The sequence below is a fragment of the Lampetra planeri genome, chromosome 50 (assembly GCF_965212315.1).
Source record: "Lampetra planeri chromosome 50, kcLamPlan1.2.h2, whole genome shotgun sequence".
NCBI lineage: Eukaryota > Metazoa > Chordata > Hyperoartia > Petromyzontiformes > Petromyzontidae > Lampetra > Lampetra planeri.
The window spans coordinates 3,693,764-3,713,459 of NC_136156.1; the positions used below are offsets into that span (position 1 = coordinate 3,693,764).

The 19,696-nt window shown below is 50.3% G+C and overlaps 1 protein-coding gene across 2 annotated transcripts; it reads left to right on the plus strand.

The window, feature by feature from the left end:
- The first annotated feature begins 863 nt into the window (after positions 1 to 863).
- Positions 864 to 11,281, plus strand: C50HXorf58 (chromosome 50 CXorf58 homolog). Of its 2 annotated transcripts, none has more exons than XM_078616276.1 (11): positions 864 to 1,061; positions 2,235 to 2,382; positions 3,453 to 3,773; positions 4,725 to 4,824; positions 5,635 to 5,729; positions 6,530 to 6,641; positions 7,172 to 7,303; positions 8,022 to 8,209; positions 8,616 to 8,766; positions 8,912 to 8,979; positions 10,402 to 11,281. In XM_078616276.1, the coding sequence occupies exons 3-11, from the start codon at positions 3,472 to 3,474 to the stop codon at positions 10,580 to 10,582; spliced, it is 1,329 nt and encodes a 442-aa protein (XP_078472402.1). In that variant the 5' UTR covers positions 864 to 1,061; positions 2,235 to 2,382; positions 3,453 to 3,471; the 3' UTR covers positions 10,583 to 11,281. The 2 variants fall into 2 exon arrangements, with proteins under 2 accessions (XP_078472402.1, XP_078472401.1); XM_078616275.1 differs by having other exon boundaries at positions 864 to 1,027.
- Positions 11,282 to 19,696: the final 8,415 nt, after the last annotated feature.

Here is a 19,696-nt window from a genome sequence, read left to right on the forward strand (position 1 = left end):
TACCCCTAACACTAACCACACCAGCCCACCACTCTACCCCTAACACTAACCACACTAGCCCACCACTCTACCCCTAGCACTAACCACACTAGCCCACCACTCTACCCCAAACACTAACCACACTATCCCACCACTCTACCCCTAACACTAACCACACTAGCCCACCACTCTACCCCTAACACTAACCAGACTAGCCCACCACTCTACCCCTAACACTAACCACACTAGCCCACCACTCTACCCCTAACACTAACCGCACCAGCCCAACCACTCTACCCCTAACACTAACCACACTAGCCCACCACTCTACCCCTAACACTAACCACACTAGCCCACCACTCTACACCTAACACTAACCACACTAGCCCACCACTCTACCCCTAACACTAACCACACTAGCCCACCACTCTACCGCTATCACTAACCACACTAGCCCACCACTCTAGCCACTTTCGTTGACCTATCATTTGTGGCCAGGTCGCTTCTGAAAAAGAGCTACACACATCAGTGGGCCTTATCTGGTAAAATTAAAAAAAAATAGTTTAAAAGTTTAGTTTCAGTGTGTATATGAGATCGACTCAGTCTCAAATGAGTACCTGGTGTAGGGGGTGTAAACATCGCCACTAGGGAGACAAAGGCGGCCGGGCGTGGTTCTGACCACCCACCTCCTCGTGTGCCGTGCAGGCCATCCATCATAGGTGCTACTAGCTAACAGCACTTGCCCCAACAGCCTGTTCACACCATACGGGGGATCTTTGTCTTTGTGTGTTCGCCAGGGGGCGCAGTAGAGCCCAGACTCAGGGCGGGGATGATTCGTGTCTCCATGGAGACGGGATTGTTGATTTTCGTCTCCGTGGTTACCACGTCCGTTCTCACTCCGATCCACAGCCACCAACCCACCTCCACCACTTCCTCCTTCCCAGTTGCCTCCACTGCTTGACAATGTTACGGCTCTATTAACCATGAATATTTAACCACCGAGAGAGAGAGAAACACAAACATCAACTCTGGCTGGACTCCATCCGAGGTTTGTGTCATCACGTTCGGAGAATCCATCGTTGGTACGGCTCTTCTAGGCTGTCACATCCACGCTGACAACAGCAACGTCATCAGTTGTTTTTGTTGTTCTAGATTTGAAGCTTTCGTGACTGCAAGGATTCATATTCTTAGGTTTTTTCGGTAAAGTCACGTAGGTAAAAAAATTAAAATGTATAAAAGTAAAAAATAGTTGTATCAAGTAAGAGCTACAACTATCGTGGCTGTGACGGTTCCACCTGAAGACGGATGTTTGTGTTGCCTCCGAAACGTCGTGATTTTTATTTTACTTTTATTAATTTAAAATTTTTACCTACGTGACTTTACCGAAAAAAACCTAAGAATATGTTTTTGTTGTGTTGTTTGTAGTTTTTCGTCGAGCCAAGATCCATATTTAGCCACGTTTCTGTTTGAACACTGGCATTGCACGCGCCCTTGCTTTGTTGTTGATGCTGTGTCCAGTGTGTGTAGAAATAAGCACACATTTGGCTTATTTCGAGAGAGTCCTTGCCATGGAAACATTTTTCCAGAATTGCTTCAAGCGAGTCTGACTGCTGATGAGTTGAATTAATGTCGAAACCGGTTCACGGTTTGCTTGCATTACACCAATGCTGCTGATAGGGTTCAATCTCAGAAGTCCACGAGGCAGATGGGGATTTAGACATCATACTGTATATATTATTTGCAAAAGAAAAGTGTTGTTGGCTGGCTGGCAGGACTTCATAATATTGTATGATGTGGAGGGGACATGTAACGGAAGGAGGAGGAGGGTGTTTTCGTGCTGTTCGCATTCTTCACAACGACGCTCAATGTTTAGTCTTGTGTTCTGTACTCATCTGGTGACGGGGGTTTTGCTTTGTTGGTGATCGAGATCATACCTTGAAATCAAAGAGACTTTGATTCTCAAACGGGCTCTCATCCGTTTTTATTTCAATGTTTACATCCATTGATCTGGTTTTGTTTGCCATCATCAAAGTCTCTCTTTTGAAATATGCTCGTGTTTCAAATCAATGGTTAATTTATTTATTGGACGGGTAGCAGTTTAAATGTTTTTTTTAACTCGGAATACAGACTCGGATATTTTTTTATTTCTTCCTTTCAAAAAGCGCTCCACTAAACCTGATCCTGGCGTTGCCTTCAGTAGCTACCCTGGGTCATTCATGCTGTGATGTGCTTCACAATAACGTCCTCTCCGACAGATGCCTTCAATACGTTCATGTCGACTCGGAGCACGTGACCTTGGAGTCGTCTCGCTCGCATTCAACCAGAAGCTCCGCTGAGCAGCCCTCATGCGTGGCCTGATGAATCACGAAGCGCATCTGTGAACACCGCACGGAAACTTACACGGTAACGCGGACGATGCGTTCCTGAAATGCGCAACGAACATACAGGCGACTTAAATCGAAGCGATCCACGGGGTCGGTTGGAGGCGAAGGTTGAAGCGCCACCGTGGCAGATTTGCTTATTTTTTTTTATTAAACCCTTTATATTAAGTTCGCTTGCTTGCTTGCTTGCGTGCTTGCTTGCTTACGACCGTGCAAATCTTTCGGTCGTTTTTTAACCCACTCCCCGTGATCCAATCGAGCTGACATTTTGCACACAGACTCGTTGTGCCAGACAATTAATGTTCGTGAATTTTTTTTTCAAAATTTTACACTGTTTAGGGAAAACAAATTAAATATTTAATTACCAATTGTTTAATACTGGCAGACAATCATCTGACCCATAGGTGGCAGCCATCTCAAGCCAGAAGACGAGAAGACTCTAGCCGCCACGCATATAAAGGATTTATAGTGAAAAACTTTGTTTTTACGGGTTTACTTGTTTATTCTTCGTACGGCTGGGCGAAGCAGTTAGAGTTTTAAAGTCGAGGTTAGCGATCCGTTCAACGTCTTCGGGTGCTCGCGATGCACACCGGGGAATGGATCTCTCAGTGGCAATGAGTTCGGTTGGTGGGGGCGATCGTCTGCCTTGGGTGGTGGCCACGGTCACAATTTGTGCTGCTCCTCTCGTGCCACTTGTTAAGGGGCCGCATCTTCTCTGGCCTGTGGGATGATGATGATGATGACGGTGTACGATTACACTGGTCAACACACTTTTTCTGGCATAAGGTATTCCAACGGTCTTAATGTAATTTTGGGGTGCTGATTCCAAATCTGGCATCAGTTTTTGTCTATCACATCAGGTTTTTGAGATATCAAATATTGCATTTTCAATAAAAACAGCAAATTTATGCTCATATACGAATAGCTAAACAGACATCCATACACGAATAAGATAAGATACAATATACAATAATAATTATTGTACGTACGTTGAACTTCTTTCGCACCGTACGTAGCCGACCGTGCTAATCGGAGGTGCGGGATGATAAAGATGATGATGGCGATGATGATGACAATCGCTGTGCCCCTAAGGCTTGCCGGTGACCCCGTGATGGTCCTGTGGGGGACGGACATGCGGAGACACATCACTGTGACGGTGCCCCGCGGGGGGCTGGAAAGTCGCGGGAGCAGCGGGATCGCTCACAGCCCCGGCGGCCGGACGAGCAGCAGCAGCAACAACAACAACAGCGGCATCAGCAGCAGCAGGAGGAGGAGGTCGGCCACGGAGAGCCGCGTGGCCCAGGGTGAACGCGAGACGCGGGCCCCAGCGGCTGCCGGCGATGAGGCCGCCACGCAACCCGGTCGGGCCCACGCACCGGCCCAACAATTTGTCGCGACGTCCAATCTGCACAGGTGGGACCGTAGGGGCCCCCCGGGGGGGGGGGCTGCTGTACCGTTCTTGCTCTGGAGATCGATGACGATCGTCGATGATGATCATTGATGTTCGATCGCCCCGTTGATAGTGTTCGTCGTGATTTTTTTTGTATCACTTAAGAGAGTGAGTGGGGCTGCCATCTTTCACTCCGGACCTGCTGTGAAGAGGTGACGACGACGATGATGATGATGACGACAATGACGATATAAACGTGCATCGCCTTTGCCAATCCACTGCTGGGTGATTGCTATTTTTCATGAAGCGTGTCTGTTGTAATCTGTAATTTGGAGAAAGTTTGATGGTGTCTCCCGGCCCCTTCAAAAAGAGATTCTTAGCTCAGTGATCCTTTACTCGGGACGAACTCTTCTGGTTCTGGCTTCCGATGGCCGACATCGGAAGCTAGAAGTTGGGGGCGTCGCAGTTGGCTCTGCTGCACGTGGCCTCTAATCCAGCGTTGTACCCTGACTCGCCACGAGAAGGCGGCAGAGCAAAACACGTGGACTTCCACCTGATCTGTCCATATGGCGCTGAGCGTTCCGTCTGTATGAGATAGAGTGTTTCCCCCTCACACGCGTGTGTTTTCCCCGGGCGCTGCGGTTTCCTCCCACATGTCATTAGCGCTCATTAATAGGCCGATAACACCTTCACATAGCGAGGACGGCAGAGCTTGGGAAATTGTTGGCGTCGGCTCACCATGTGGCCGCCCTCCTGCTTGTCTCCGAGGACGTCCTGATTCGTTGTCCCGCTCTACAAAAGTGAGCGAATCGCGGCGCGTCCCAAGTTGCAATGACCATACTTCACCACGCTGGTCGGCCGGGTCTCTTGGCCACACGCCCTCTTGGTGGCGCGCCGTGGCCGCTCGCTTCGCCCCCCCGACGGTCCCTGGAGGGCCATTCCGTGTTGGGGTGATCTTTGTCTTCCGTCTGCAGGGCTACACGAGAGGCGGCGGCGGCCTGCATCCAGCGCTGGTGGAGGTCTCACAACGGGCGGCTACTCTTCCTCCGGCTCCGAGACGCCCTCCACCTCGCGGTGAGAAGAGCCCAATGCGATACGACGGGGGGCGGGGCAGAGGGTGGGAGGTTGACCATACTTCACCACGCTGCTCAGCGCTGTCCAGCGACGAACGGACCAACGGTTCGGTTGTCACTCGCTTGTATCGTGCCATGGTCGGGAAACGGAAGCGTCGTGGGGGTCACGCAGAAAGGATAACGCTCATGAGTCCGCGGTTAGACGGGGGGGATAAATGTGGGGGCGCCGCAGTGGCGAGATGTTAACTCCCTCGCCTGGTATGCCGGAAGTCGTGGGTTCGATCCCCACCCTGACGCCTGTGTATGTGGAGTCTGCGTGTCGCTCTCTCTTCCCCGTGGTCGCATGCATTTTTCTCCGGGTCCCCTGGATTTCCCATCCACATTTAGAATCAACATCACGCGATTAGCGTATTTGGCTCTGGTTTCCTCCTATATATATGTAACATATCTGAAACATCTTAATACATAGAGAACTGCAGAGCAATATTTTTTGCGCCGGCTCATCGCCTGTCAGCCTTCCAGCCCGTGTGCGATCCCTACTCAGCGATTGTGTGAGATGCAATTTACATGGATGACGACGCTATATGAAGCCAAAATATGTTTTTGTATTTTATTTACCAGGGCGGCTATTGGATTCGAACCGCGAGCCTCTGCAACGAGCGACAGACGCGTCCCTACCCCTTGGTGGATGATGTGTGTGTATATATACAGCGTCGCTATCTCGAGGCTTTGTGGAAATCGAGCAGGCTTTGTACGAACACCGCCCCATCGTCTGCTCTCTCATCCGATGTCATCGTCCACCCCACCCCAGGAGAAGTGCCTGACCTACGACCTCCTGAGGAGAGTGAGCCCCAAAGAGGCGGAGCTCCTGAGAGATCCCAGCATGCAGTGCCGCGTGCGTCTTCGGTGAGACGGTCTTCGGGTTTCTTCTTTTTTAAACATCGCAGTTTGCCGAGCACCGCGGCCCAAACGCCACAACTACGAACAACACCAAGTTGAATGTCACGTGACCAGCGCATTGCACAGCAGGGTGGCACGACTCCCAACATGCCTTGCGTGCTTGTCACGTGACCAGCGCATTACACAGCAGGGTGACACGACTCCCAGCATGTCTTGCGTGCTTGTCACGTGAACGGCGCATTGCAAAGCAGAGTGACACGACTCCCAGCATGCCTTGCGTGCTTGTCACGTGACCGGCGCATTGCAAAGCAGAGTGGCACGACTCCCAGCATGCCTTGAGTGCTTGTCAGGTGAACAGCGCATTGCACAGCAGGGTGGCACGACTCCCAGCATGCCTTGCGTGCGAGTCACATGACCAGCGCATTGCACAGCAGGGTGGCACGACTCCCAGCATGCCTTGCGAGCGAGTCACGTGACCAACGCATTGCACAGCAGGGTGACACGACTCCCAGCATGCCTTGCGTGCTTGTCCCGTGACCAGCGCATTGCAAGCAGAGTGACACGACTCCCAGCATGCCTTGCTTGCTTGTCAGGTGACCAGTCATTGCACAGCAGGGTGGCGCGACTCCCAGCATGCCTTGCGTGCTTATCACGTGACCAGTGCATTGCACAGTAGGATGACACGACTCCCAGCATGCCTTGCCTGCTTGCCACGTGACCAGCGCATTGCACAGCAAGGTGGCGCGACTCCCACCATGCTTTGCGTGTCGACGGCAGTGATGGCGGTGTTGTCAACCCTATTGCAGGCTGGCGGGCGACCAATTTCCACCCCGAGTCGTCTTCAAGATCTTCAGCCGGCCCGGCGCGACGAGCAGCACTTACATGAGCGGCCGCCGCCTGATCCAGCCGGCCAGCCAGGTGACCGTGGGCAGAGCCGTCCCTTAAGGGTATGGCGAATCGGGGCTCCTGCCCCGGGCCCCGTACTTTGGGGGGTGTTACACTTCCGGTTTAGGTTGAAGGCGTCGGGGAAGGGGAGGGGGGTGGTGCCCACACTGTGGGATTGGCCCCCGCATCATGTTCGAGAAGGGAGCGTGGTCAGCTGACGGAAAAGGACGGTGGAGTCTGCCGGTTTGAGCGAGCGTCCAGAGTCAGCGAGAATGATCGAGAAGGGGGGCGTGGCCTCGTGCTGAGATATAAGGGGGAGATGCGCGGGCGACTCGGGGCTGTTGCAGTGGGGGTCTCCGCCTAATGTCAGGTGAATGTGTCTTCAATAAAGTGCCCTCTAAAGAGAAGTGTGTCAAGTCGTCACTACACATGCCTGGTGCGGTGTGCAAAACATCGCCTGCTCGTGTCACCGTGCCGCCCGTAATCAAGTGTTTGCTCAGCACTTGCCCCAACAGCCTGCTAAAGGCTATATGGGGGGGGGATCTATCTTTGTCTTTGTCTAGGCAGCGAAGGACGCGCATCACATGATGGGCACCCGCAGCTTCTGCAAGCAGATCACGCTCGATGCTCAACTTCACGACAGGGCAAGAGTGACGGGCGAGGTGGACGTCACCACTGGCAAGGACTACATGCAGGTGTGGGGAGCGGCCACCTTTGTCTTCCTGGTGCCGTGGTGTAGGAAACATCGCCGCCTGTTGTAGTGTGGAACGTCCGCGCTGGGAAGACAAAGGCGGCCGGGCGTAGTGCTGGCCACCCACCCCTCGTGTGCCGTGCTGGCCTTCATAGGTGCTGCTCACGAACAGCACTTGCCCTAACAATCTGTGTATGGCTATATGGGGGATCTTTGTCTTTGTGGGGAGCAGTGGCGAAGGGGGTTAGCGCGCCGCGTACCCGGCGAACCCGAGTTCGATTCGCGCTCGCGGCCAGCAGACATCTGAAACGAACGAGTGCCTCTTGCGGTGTGTAAGCGTCAGTGCTGGGGGAGGCAAAGGCGGCCGGGCACGATTCTGACTACACCACCCCAATTTAGGACCTCACCGAAAAAGAGTCTTTAGGCAGAAGAGGGCCCCCACTGAGGGGGAGCTCGAGAGTACTCCTCGAGAGGACTGCCGCTCGTCTACTCTGGCCAGACATCTTGAAGGGCATGCCCACACTTTACCCCACCACACGTGACCTGTCGGGGGGAGGACGGGGGGGGGGGGGGTTGATGCATGAAGCGTCGTCCCGTCGTTTAAACTCGCCGCGCCGGAAGAGCCGATGGAAGCGGCGACGTCTGGACCGCCGCACCGCTCGCTCGCTCGCTCCACCTCGATGCGTGGCCCCCGCCTCGTTCCGCCCCCCCTCCCCCCGCAGTACGCGAGCTACCTGGATGAGACGGAAGCTCGCCTGGGAGGACGGGGCAACAGGTGGCGGACGCTGAGCCTGGCCGAGCTGCCCCGCGGCGACAGGGGGCGGCGGGTCGCGGCCGCCGCTCCCTCGCCGCCGCTCGCCCCCGTCGTCGGGGATCGTCACTCCCACGGGGACGCCCGGCCGGGCGGCCGGTGAGGCACGGTGCGGTGCCGCGTGTGGATGGATGATGTGACGTGTGGTCGTGAGGATGGACCGAGCGAAATGTGCGCAACCGGATAGTAAGAATTAACACATTGCAATTTAACAATTGCTAATAGTTTATGGTTTGTTACTCGCACAGATGTTGTTGACTCTCTCTCTCTGGAGAAAGAGAGAAAATTATTCAGAGGCGCAGGAAACCAGACGAGCCAAAAGGCAGCCGGAGGTAATTCAAACGATTCGCCCAAGCTCTGCGATCCTATAATGCCGATACCTCGCAGCGTGGAACGTAGAAGTTGTGATCACTAATAATAATTAAAAAAAACGCGCCGGGAAGCGTCACAAAATCCATGCGTGCGCACGATTTTTCTTCCTTGTTGCTGCTTGCGTGCTCCCCAGGTTGTCCTGGGGTTCTCCGGAGGTCGCTCGACACCCGACGCTGGATGCCTCCTCCTCATCGTCAAGGCGACGCTGGCGGTCCAGGCAGGCTCTGCTCCGCCTGGACCGTTTGCGTCGTGACTACGGCCTCGCGCCTCCTCCCTCCGCACGGGTGGGGACTCGCACAAGGGAGGACGATGACGATATATTTCAACGTATTATATTTAATGTATTTAACTATATCATCAAGTTGCCGCTGCCGTGAATAAACCCGCCCCCCCCCCCCCCCGTGTTGCGTGCTTTGCCCCAACTCACAGGGCGACGACGAAGGTGACGCCGGGATGGGCGATCCGGACCGTGAAGCCTCCGTCCTCCCCAGAGTGAGGTCGGTGTTCGGCACAGTTTGGCAGAACAAAACGTCCCCCCCCCCCGCTCTTCCACCCTCGATTCTCTCTTTCTCTCCACCCTCGATTGTTGAGAAGCGGTTGGAGGGGGGTTGGGGTGGGGGGCTGCTCGTGCGTTCGTCGCGCCGGAGTCATCTCGCGGTTCCGTCCGCCGCGCCCCTTCGCCGTCGGTTCCGATCGCGCCGCCGATATATCGGGCATGCTCGTTGCCAGTGCTGCGCAGTCGAATATGCAAATAGGGTCTGGCTTTTTTTTACTTTAAATCACGATTGCCGAGCAAAAGGGGCCCAAAATGCCACGCGGCCAGCAACCAACGTCACGATTAACGCTGGAATCGTTAAGGCGCTAATTTGTTTCCTGAATTGAGCAAGGTTGTTGGAAGGAAAAGAGGCATAGGAATCTAGAGCTCGGCTATTATATTATGCAAGTGATCGATTACCGGTGATGGGTTCGATTACTTGACTAACCAGACGACATCGAAATATTTGGCAACGTCCCAAGCACCTCTCTCTGTCTCTCCATGCGTGCCGCTGGACGGGAGGTGACAGGCTAGGCTTGTTGGGGGGGTTTCCTGCCTTCGGGCGGCAGGATGTGGTGGAAGCCGCGTTTTTTTTTCTTTCATATTCAGGAGCCCTGAGTAACCGGCCACAGAAAAGGCAGTCGATTACAATGTTTAAGTCTTAGCTCTCTCACCTGAATGTAACCACACGTCGAGACACTGAACGTGCGGAGGACACGGCAGTACGGAATTGAAAGAAACACAATCCGCGGCATCGCCCGCCTACCAACGTACCGATGCCTGGTGCCACAATAGGTACAGCTTCCAGTCAAGGGGGGCTTCCATGGGCGAGAGAAACAAAAAGTTAAACCTTGAGATGTGATGCAGGGTGCTTTAAGCGTTCGAAATGAAGTCTTTGCATCTGCGCCTGTTCACGCCGGCCTTTTTTTAGTGGGTCATTTTATCTTCTTGGTTCTTTCGGTAAAGTCACGTAGAATGGAAACAATACAAATAATAAAATAAAACATGATAAAATAATTCTCACGACGTTTCGGCCACAATGCAAGCAGCGGTCATCAGGTGAAGACCAGGTCTGTCGGGGAGACAGCGTCTGAATGAAACAGCATCATGCTTGGAGCGTATATTTAAGCTGGGTTGGAAGGGGGGGGAATGGCGCCTTGACAAAAGAATTTGCATCTCAAGAGGAATTTAGCATATTTATGGGCATATTTATGGGAAATGCAGGTATGTGATTAGTACTACTTATGCCCGTGCATTATGCAGGACTATTATGTTTAATTTTATTATTTCTATTGTTTCCATTATACGTGACTTTACCGAAAGAACCAAGAAGATGAATCACTGCAGTCACGAAAGCTTTAAATCGGGTCATTTTATTTTCCAGCGACGAGCCTACTGGCCGCGCGGACGCAACGGCGGACGAGCGTCGCCCGCGTGCGACCGCGGCGGAGGGCGGCCGGTGGGCCGAGGAGGCGTGGGAGGAGGAGGCGGAGCTCCTGTTTGCCTGGGCGCGAGATCTCTCCCTCGAAAGCCTCGACTTCTACGCCGACCAGGAGCTCGGCTGAGCCGTCGATGGCGACGACAACAACAACAAAAAACCCGCGGAAGCGCGGGCACGCACGTACGGGCGCGCGGCGTCCTTCCGCCAAGAATGCACAGCGAGATTTGCACGGTTTGTTGTTATTGATTCAGTGATTTTGGGGCTAAACGGAGCTCCGTTTAGCACGATGAGACCTGGTGTGCTACGTGTCTTGCGAGGGGCAATTTTTTTTTTGGGGGATTGTTATTGCTGTCTTATACAGCGTTCAGCGATGCAGTTTTGCATAAACGCTCTCGATAAAGTAATAATTATTATTACGAAGGCCAAAACCGGTCCAGAATTTTCTTGCGCATAAGGCGGATCCAGTTAAGAGCCATCGGAAGATGGTGGCTACGCACGCCGGCTATCGAGCAATTGGAGGCGAGGGTTTGTGGATCGCATATGCGTTGCGAGGGGATAATGTGTTGCCCCCTCACTCGTGTGGGTTTTCTCCCCGTGCTTTGCTTTTCTCCCACATTTAAAACTGATTAACTGCCTGGAAACATCCGAAGTTGTAGGGGACTGCAGAGCTTGGGCAATTGTTAGCGCCGGTTCATTGTCCGGCTACTTTCCATCTCCAGAAAAACTAAACTAAACACGTTATTATCATTATAAAATGGACAAAAATGTGTGTTAATTTTGAAAAAATAGATTTTCTGCTTGTCCATTATATATTTCAAACAAACTCCGTGTCCGATTGATAAGTGATGTTGGGTGTGGCCAGAAAATGGAATGGCCATCATCCTCCCGGGGGTCGATAAAGTTGGTACAATTTTGTGGCGAAGTCAGCGGTGTATTCTCCTAGGGCTATGCCCACCGCTGCCATAGGATTGTCTCGGCGCTGTAAGCGGTGAACGAGCGCTGTCAAGATCGCTCTTTTGAGCAAGAAATCTCTTGAAATGTCTCTGTACGGTTAACATAACGCGGTTTCACAGCGGTCAAGAACTACTTTCTTGAGCTGCGCGGCTGAGCGGTGCGATCCGGTACGCGTAGTGATACAGTAACGCGGCGGCGTACCCTCAGTTATTTGGCCTGCCATCTCACTGCGTGTGCATGGTACTACATCGTATCTCGCCAAACTTTATCGTCACATTATTTATGGGGAAATAGTTTTAGATTAACGCATACGGATTTTTAGTTATTTTACCAGCTAAGCCCCACAAAGCTGTGTAGCTCTTTTTCAGAAGCTACCTGGCCACAAATGATAGATCAAAGAAGTGGCTTATCACGTGGAAATATATAGCAGCCAAATACTCTAAACGCGTGATGTTGATTCTAAATGTGGAGGGAAAAAACCGGAGGACCCGGAGAAAAATCCATGCGACCACGCTGAGAGAGAGAAACACGGAAACTCCAAATATACAGCAGCAGGCGTCAGGGTCTGGATCGAACCCACGACCTCCTGCACACCAGGCGAGGTAGTTAACATCTCCTAGCCACCGCATTACACGATCAACGACTGTGAGATTCGTTCTCCGCTACCCTGGCCACCTCAGCTTTAACAGATTTTCCGGAGCGTGGAGCTTTGCCCCACACCCAGGGTTTTGGTAGTACATGTTGTTTATGCCATTTATTGTGAAAATTCTGTCACAGTTCCTATGATTGCTTTTTCATTGCTTTCATGGCTTTATTTTGGTGATTTCGAAAAGTGTATTGGTTTAGCCATGTTTGTTTGTTGTAGTACAGAGTTAGACTGATGGCCTTAATCTAAGCTGTCTTGTGGTTGTTGTTGTTGTTGTTGTTTGACTTGCATCCCACTGGGATTTTTGCACACAGCGTTGGTGTGCGGTGTTTTTTCTGCAATATTTTGCTGCCTTTTCTTGGATTTTCTGTTTGCACTTAGTCACATATTCACTTTAAGATGTTTTTTGTTCATGTTTTTGTTTTTTGTTTGTTGCGGTAGCACCCGATTCAAGAGCTGAATGGCTCACAGGGCTATACCTAATAAATGAACTTGAACTTGAACACCCCAGCCCATCCCCCTCTCCTTCCCACGCAGTGAACGGCGTCACCGTAAATTATTTTATAATTATAATAAGCCAAGAATGTGTGTGTGTCCCGCGCGTGACGTCACTCCACTTGAGGCCCACCCCCCCTGCGTGACATCACTCCACATGAGCACCCCCCCCGCGTGACGTCACTCCACATGAGGCACCCCCCCGCGTGACGTCACTCCACATGAGCCCCCCCCTGCGTGACGTCACTCCACATGAGGCCCACACCCCTTCATTAATATTCACGCCCGCGTGGAAATTTACACTTAAAGCACAAGAAGGTCGCGCACTCCATATGCCGCACCCCTCCACAATAACCACGAGGGGGTGACGTCACTCCACATGCCGCACCCCTCCACAATAACCACGAGGGGGTGACGTCACTCCACATGCCGCACCCCTCCCCAATAACCATGAGGGTGTGACGTCATTCCACATGCCGCACCCCTCCACAATAACCATGAGGGGTGACGTCACTCCACATGCCGCACCCCTCCACAATAACCATGAGGAGGTGACGTCACTCCACATGCCGCACCCCTCCACAATAACCACGAGGGGGTGACGTCACTCCACATGCCGCACCCCCACACAATAACCATGAGGGGGTGACGTCACTCCACATGCCGCACCCCTCCCCAATAAACATGAGGAGGTGACGTCACTCCACATGCCGCACCCCTCCGCAATAACCATGAGGGGGTGACGTCACTCCACATGCCGCACCCCTCCACAATAACCATTAGCGGGTGACGTCACTCCACATAGGCAACACCCCCCCCCCCCCTAATTAATAATCATGAGCTGAACAATTTTTCGAGTGAATATTTCACATTTACTGCAATAGACACCCGTCCTTGGAAGGGCATACATTAAACATGTTTCAAATCTCGATTTAAAGCTTTCGTGACTGCAGGGATTCATCTTCTTGGTTCTTTCGGTAAAGTCACGTAGAATGGAAATAATAAAATAATAAAAATGAAACATAATAAAAATAATTCTCACGACTCATCTTCTTGAAGAAGATGAATCCCTGCAGTCACGAAAGCTTTAAATCGAAAATTCTCACGACGTTTCGGCCACAACGCAAGCAGCCGTCCTCAGGTGAAGAACAGGTCTGTCGAGAAGACAGACTCTGTCCTCAGGTGAAGAACAGGTATGTCGAGAAGACAGAGTTCTTCACCTGAGGACGGCTGCTTGCGTTGTGGCCGAAACGTCGTGAGAATTATTTTATTATGTTTTATTTTTATTATTTTATTATTTCCATTCTACGTGACTTTACCGAAAAAACCAAGAAGATGTTTCAAATCGTTGTAAACTATTGTCATTGTAGTGCGTATTTAATGTGGCGCTGCACTCTGATGTTGTAGGAGAAAACAATTATTAAAAAGTCTATTTAATTAAGTAGAACGTGTTGTCTATATTAATTTAAAATTGCGATTTCTGATGTGACGTCACATTTCTCAAACCTCCTCCCCCCTCGTCACACATCGTCACAAATGTCTGAACCCCGCCCCCCCCCAGGTGCGTGACGTAATTTATGGACGGCCCATAATGATATGGCCACATTTGTGTCGGTGCGGTCCTCCAGCAAACTCGCACGGGCCAGGCAAATGAAATTGTCACGTGGTGTACAGAGTTAGCAGCAAGACAACGAGGTTTCGATTGAAACTGCGGCAAGTGAGGGGACAACGCTCAATCTCAGAACATGATCCAGGTGAAGATTTGAGCGAGACGTTAACCGTGGTATTTTATCTGTACACACAGAGATTATAATCGTGTAACAGAAGATTCCATCGAGCGGTGAATTGAACATGGCCCATGATGTGCAATATTTTTACGGATTGAAACCGTAATTTAAGTCATCAATGTTTGATTTTAGTTGTCCTCTTTCGACGGCAATTCATCAAGTTTTTTTTTATAACTAACAGCGCGTCTCTATATATACACACGTAACTAAATGATTTAACTTCGTCAATTGCTTTGATTGTAATTTTAATTTCGAGGTATCTAGCATCTTATAATTAAAAAGTCCAAATCGTGTGAATTGTGACACCCTTCGTGTCTGTGTTTTTTTTGGGGTCTCAATCTCATTGTTTCTGTTTCATAATTGAGACATGTCTTTACCTAAAACTCGCACAGGAAGGAACTCAGCCGTTCGGAGCCGGCATTTGGTGACTCGCTCCGGCTTCCGCTGTGCGTGGTGAAACGGCTAATTCTTACTAGCACAATAATTAAATTCTCACGAAGTGTACACCGTTTTTAAAACCCTCGCGTCTGCAATCCACCTCCTGGGGGAAGGGAACCACCAGAAAATGCACACCTGATTAGTGATTACATTTGCATGTAAAAGGCGGCTGTAGCTGCAACTGATTTGGCTAAATGGGGGAGGTGGGAGAGGCCTTTGGTGTGGTCGGGAGCCAGGATAGAAAATCTTGCCATGCCAGGTGAGGCAGAGGAGGCAAACCACCAGAGCGCTTGCCACCTCCAGCCAGTCAGCCAGCACCTTCCAGCCAGCCAGTCAGCACCCTTCAGCCAGTCAGCCAGCCAGCCAGCCAGCTGGAAACCTCCAGCCAGTCAGCCGACACCCTTCACCCAGTCAGCCGGCAACCTCCAGCCAGCCAGCCGGAAACCTCCAGCCAGCCAGCCGGAAACCTCCAGCCAGTCAGCCGACACCCTTCACCCAGTCAGCCGGCAACCTCCAGCCAGCCAGCCGGAAACCTCCAGCCAGTCAGCCGGAAACCTCCAGCCAGTCAGCCGACACCCTTCACCCAGTCAGCCGGCAACCTCCAGCCAGCCAGCCGGAAACCTCCAGCCAGTCGGCACCCTCCAGCCGAACCGGACTTCAGCGAGGAGGGGATGAGTCGTCCTGAACTGTAAGTGCCAATCTTGATTGATAAGTGCCAGTTTGATAGAATTCGTCTTCCACGGACGCAGCGCGATCCCGTGAGACGCAGGTGGAGGCTGTGAACACTCGGGAGCTCCGTTGTGGTCAAATGCCCAGTCTCGAAATGTCTGTATGCATATTGAGCTTCTTTCGCACCGTACGTAGCCATCCGTTCGCAATCGCGCTGCTAAGGCGACTTGCGCACCCATGCGCTGTAACGTGATATAAATCCGCAGCGGAATGAATTGTAAATTGTGTTGTTTGTCTAATGTTCGATCATAGCTCGATCTCATGACGATTTGTGGCTCAAAGTCCACTGGTGGCCATGTGTTAGCATGGACTACTGGCGACCATGAGCATCCGAAATCGTGGACATTGTTTATCCTTTAATTCTGTCGCGGATTACAAGATTTACTGTTCGAGATTTGTCGGGAACCCCAGGGTAAGTTGACGCTTTGCTGAACCTATTTACACTAATACGTGGTCATAGCTTTGCCATGGGGGGGGGGGGGGGTAATGGGAGGCAAACCATGTAACGAGTTTCGATTTAAAGCTTTCGTGACTGCAGGGATTCATCTTCTTGGTTCTTTCGGTAAAGTCACGTAGAAGGGAAGTAATAAAACAATAAATATAAAACAATAAAAAAATTCTTCCACCTCCATCCCAGCTTATATATACGCTCCAAGCTTGGCAGTGTTTCATTCTTCACCTGCAGACGGCTACTTGCGTTGTAGCCGAAACGTCGTGAGAATTATTTTATTATGTTCTATTTGTATTATTTAATACTTCCCTTCTACGTGACTTTACCGAAAGAACCAAGAACATGTAACGAGTGTGTCGATTCTCTAAATGTCCGGCTGCAGGGGATAATAAACTCCGAAGCCCTGAAACCCAACGGTGTTGCTTCTGTGTTGCTGCAACCTTTCTCAGCATCCACCCGCATTGCCATTCTGGTGAAGCGGATAGGGGCCGTCCATAAATGACGTGACGCACCTAGGGGTGGGGGGGGGTCAGACATTTGTGACGATGTGTGACGAGGGGGGGGGGGGGGTTTAGAAATGTGACGTCACATCAAAATGCGCAACTTCAAATAAATATAGAATTGTTATAACAACAATAATTGTTATAACAACACTGCTACAACATCAGAGTGCAGCGCCACATTAAATACGCGCTACAATGACAATAGTTTAAAGCGATTTGAAGCATGTGTTATTTTCAAAATGGAAATATGGTTTTTGGGGGGGGGGGCAGAGCTTTTCGACGTCATATTTGAGGGGGGGGGGTCTGACTTTTTGTGACGCCGTGTGACGAGGGGGGGTTCAAAAATCGTCCAAAATCGCGTGACGTCATTTATGGACGGCCCCATATCGCTTTGGTGGAGGAAGGCCTGGAGCTTTTGAGAAACGCGGGTTGGGTCCACCCCGGCTCACGAATGATGCGACGTTGACAAGATCGGATTGCGATTCGCGTGTTGTCGGTAGTCGCCGGGTGAAATGCGGCTCGCTGAGTCTTCCCACGAACTTCCACAGGTTTTGTAGGACTGGGGTCTGTCTATCAGTCCGGTTGTTTTGACTCGTCCCCAACCGTTCCAGCTACAACACCTGACGGCCCACCACTACGCGCTCGCACTTATTGTTGAAGCCAATGCAGAGTTGGCCTGTTTTTTTTCTAAACAATGCTACTTGCCTAATAATTCGGTGAACTTACTGGGAGGTTGATTTGTTACATGGATGCAGCGCTCGTGTGTATGTTATAACACTGGTCAACAAAAAAAACATTTTTTCTGGCCTGGACTTTTGCAGCTGTTTTAGACTAATTTCAGGGTGCTGATTCCAAATCTGATCTCAGATTTGCTCTACCACATCTCATTTTTATGCTATCGGCATACTCCATTTTCATTGATTTTACCCTAAATTAACTCTGTCACTTATGATTGCAAGTTGTTGCGAGTCAGTGACTGCTTTAGTGTAAAAATATGGTGCTGTATTTTTAGGATAGTGTGTTTATACAGCCTCTGGATATAGTCCAATCAGCGTCATGCTACGTTCTGTGGAGTACCGCCTCTTTTTGGGCGATTTCCCTCCAGCTGAGAATCGCCCCGAGTGGCCCCATAGACTTACATTCAAATATGTTTTTTTTCGAACGGGGGCACTGCAATGCATTCTCTATGGCTTCCGGGAGGGCTCGCCCTAACGTGCTTACGTCATCATACGTGCTTACGTCATCATACGTAAGCACGTATCATCCAACAATATAATTTGTCGCCACCTAGTGGAATCTTTAATAAAATAAACTTGAGTGGTTTGTTTTAATAGTGAGTATAGAAACAAACAAGATGTATTGTAAGAGTCACTTTATTTTTCATTAATATTAAAGAAGTGAAGTTGCCTTTACATGCTTAAGCTGTTAATTTATCCATTGCATTGGTGGACCTTATCCTTATCAATCATCCAGACATTTGCCCCCCCTGAGAGATTTTGCAGGAGCCGCCACTGGTTTATAATATAATTTTATGTAGATATCCACATTTATTAAATATTTTTCTTCTGCAGTTTTTATTGAAAATGCAATATTTGATATCTCAAAAACCTGACGTGATAGACAAAAACTGATGCCGGATTCGGAATCAGCATCCCAAAATTACCTTAAAAAACCGTTGGAATACCTTATGCCAGAAAAAGTGTGACCAGTGTTATGTATGGGGAGCGGTGGCACAGTGGTTTGCCTGCTATGCTAGTGGCCCAGAGATCAGTGTTCCAATCCCGTTCACGGGCAACTCCAGGTGACGAGTATCTGAACCGATACCTGGGCCTCCCGTAGGTCAACTCGGCCTACAAAAAAATAGTACCTGGTTTGTGTATACATCGCCGCCTCGGGAGGGATCCTTTGGCGACAAACCCGACATTTAAAACTTGTAGGCTGGATTTGAAATGTGTAATGTTACGTAGAAGGGAAATAATAAAATAATAAAAATAGAACATAATAAAATAATTCTCACGACGTTTCGGCCACAACGCAAGCAGCCATTCAGACGCTGTCTTCCCGACAGACCTGTTCTTCACCTGAGGACGGCTGCTTGCGTTGTGGCCGAAACGTCGTGAGAATTATTTTTATTATGTTTTATTTTTATTATTTTATTATTTCCCTTCTACGTGACTTTACCGAAAGAACCAAGAAGATGAATCCCTGCAGTCACGAAGGCTTTAAATCGAAATGTATGTGTAATGTTTTTTATTTATACCCATTGCGACACCAAGCGTGAAATTGCCATCAGAGGGCGCAGTTGCTCCACTCATACAGACGGCCCAGCTCCGTGGTGTTGTTTTGACACCCAAAGCCACGCGCCGTCACGGCAACTCGCAGCTAAACTAAACTATCTATTTTTTTTTCTACCTACGTGACTTTACCGAAAGAACCAACGAGTATGGATTCCTGCAGTCACGAAAGCTTCAAATCAAGATGATATATATTTTATTTTACCAAGTAAGGGGCCGGCCATAAATGACGTCACGCGATTTTGGACGATTTTTGACCCCCCCCCCCCTTCGTCACATAGCGTCACAAAAAGTCAGACCCCCCCCCCTCAAATATGACGTCACAAAAATCTTCCGCCCTGCCCCCCAAAAAAATATAAAACATGCTTCAAATCGCTTTAAACTATTGTCATTGTAGTGCGTATTTAATGTGGCGCTGCACTCTGATGTTGTAGGAGAAAACATTTATTTAAAAGTCTATTTAATTAAGTAGAACGTGTTGTCTATATTTATTTAAAGTTGCGCATTTTTACGTGATGTCACATTTCTCAACCCCCAACTTGTCACACATCGTCACAAATGTCTGACCCCCCCCAAACCCCCCAAGGTGCGTGACGTCATTTATGGACGGCCCCTAAGGCCCACGTAGCTCTATAGTTATTTTCAGAAGCGACCTGGGCTGTCGTAAATGATAGCTCAACGAAGTGGCTTATCGCGTGGAAATTGATAGCAGCTGCCAAAAACTGTAAACGCGCGTGGTGTTGATTCAAAATGTGGAGGGGGGGGGGGGGTGAACCGGAGGACCCGGGGTAAAAATTCAAGCGACGACGGGGAGAGACGCGCAAACTCCAAATTTACAGCAGCAGGCGTTAAGGTCTGGATCGAAGTCACGACCTCATGTGTACCAGGCGAGGGAGTTAACATCTCACCACGGCGGCCGTGGGTAGACCCAGCGCTTAAGT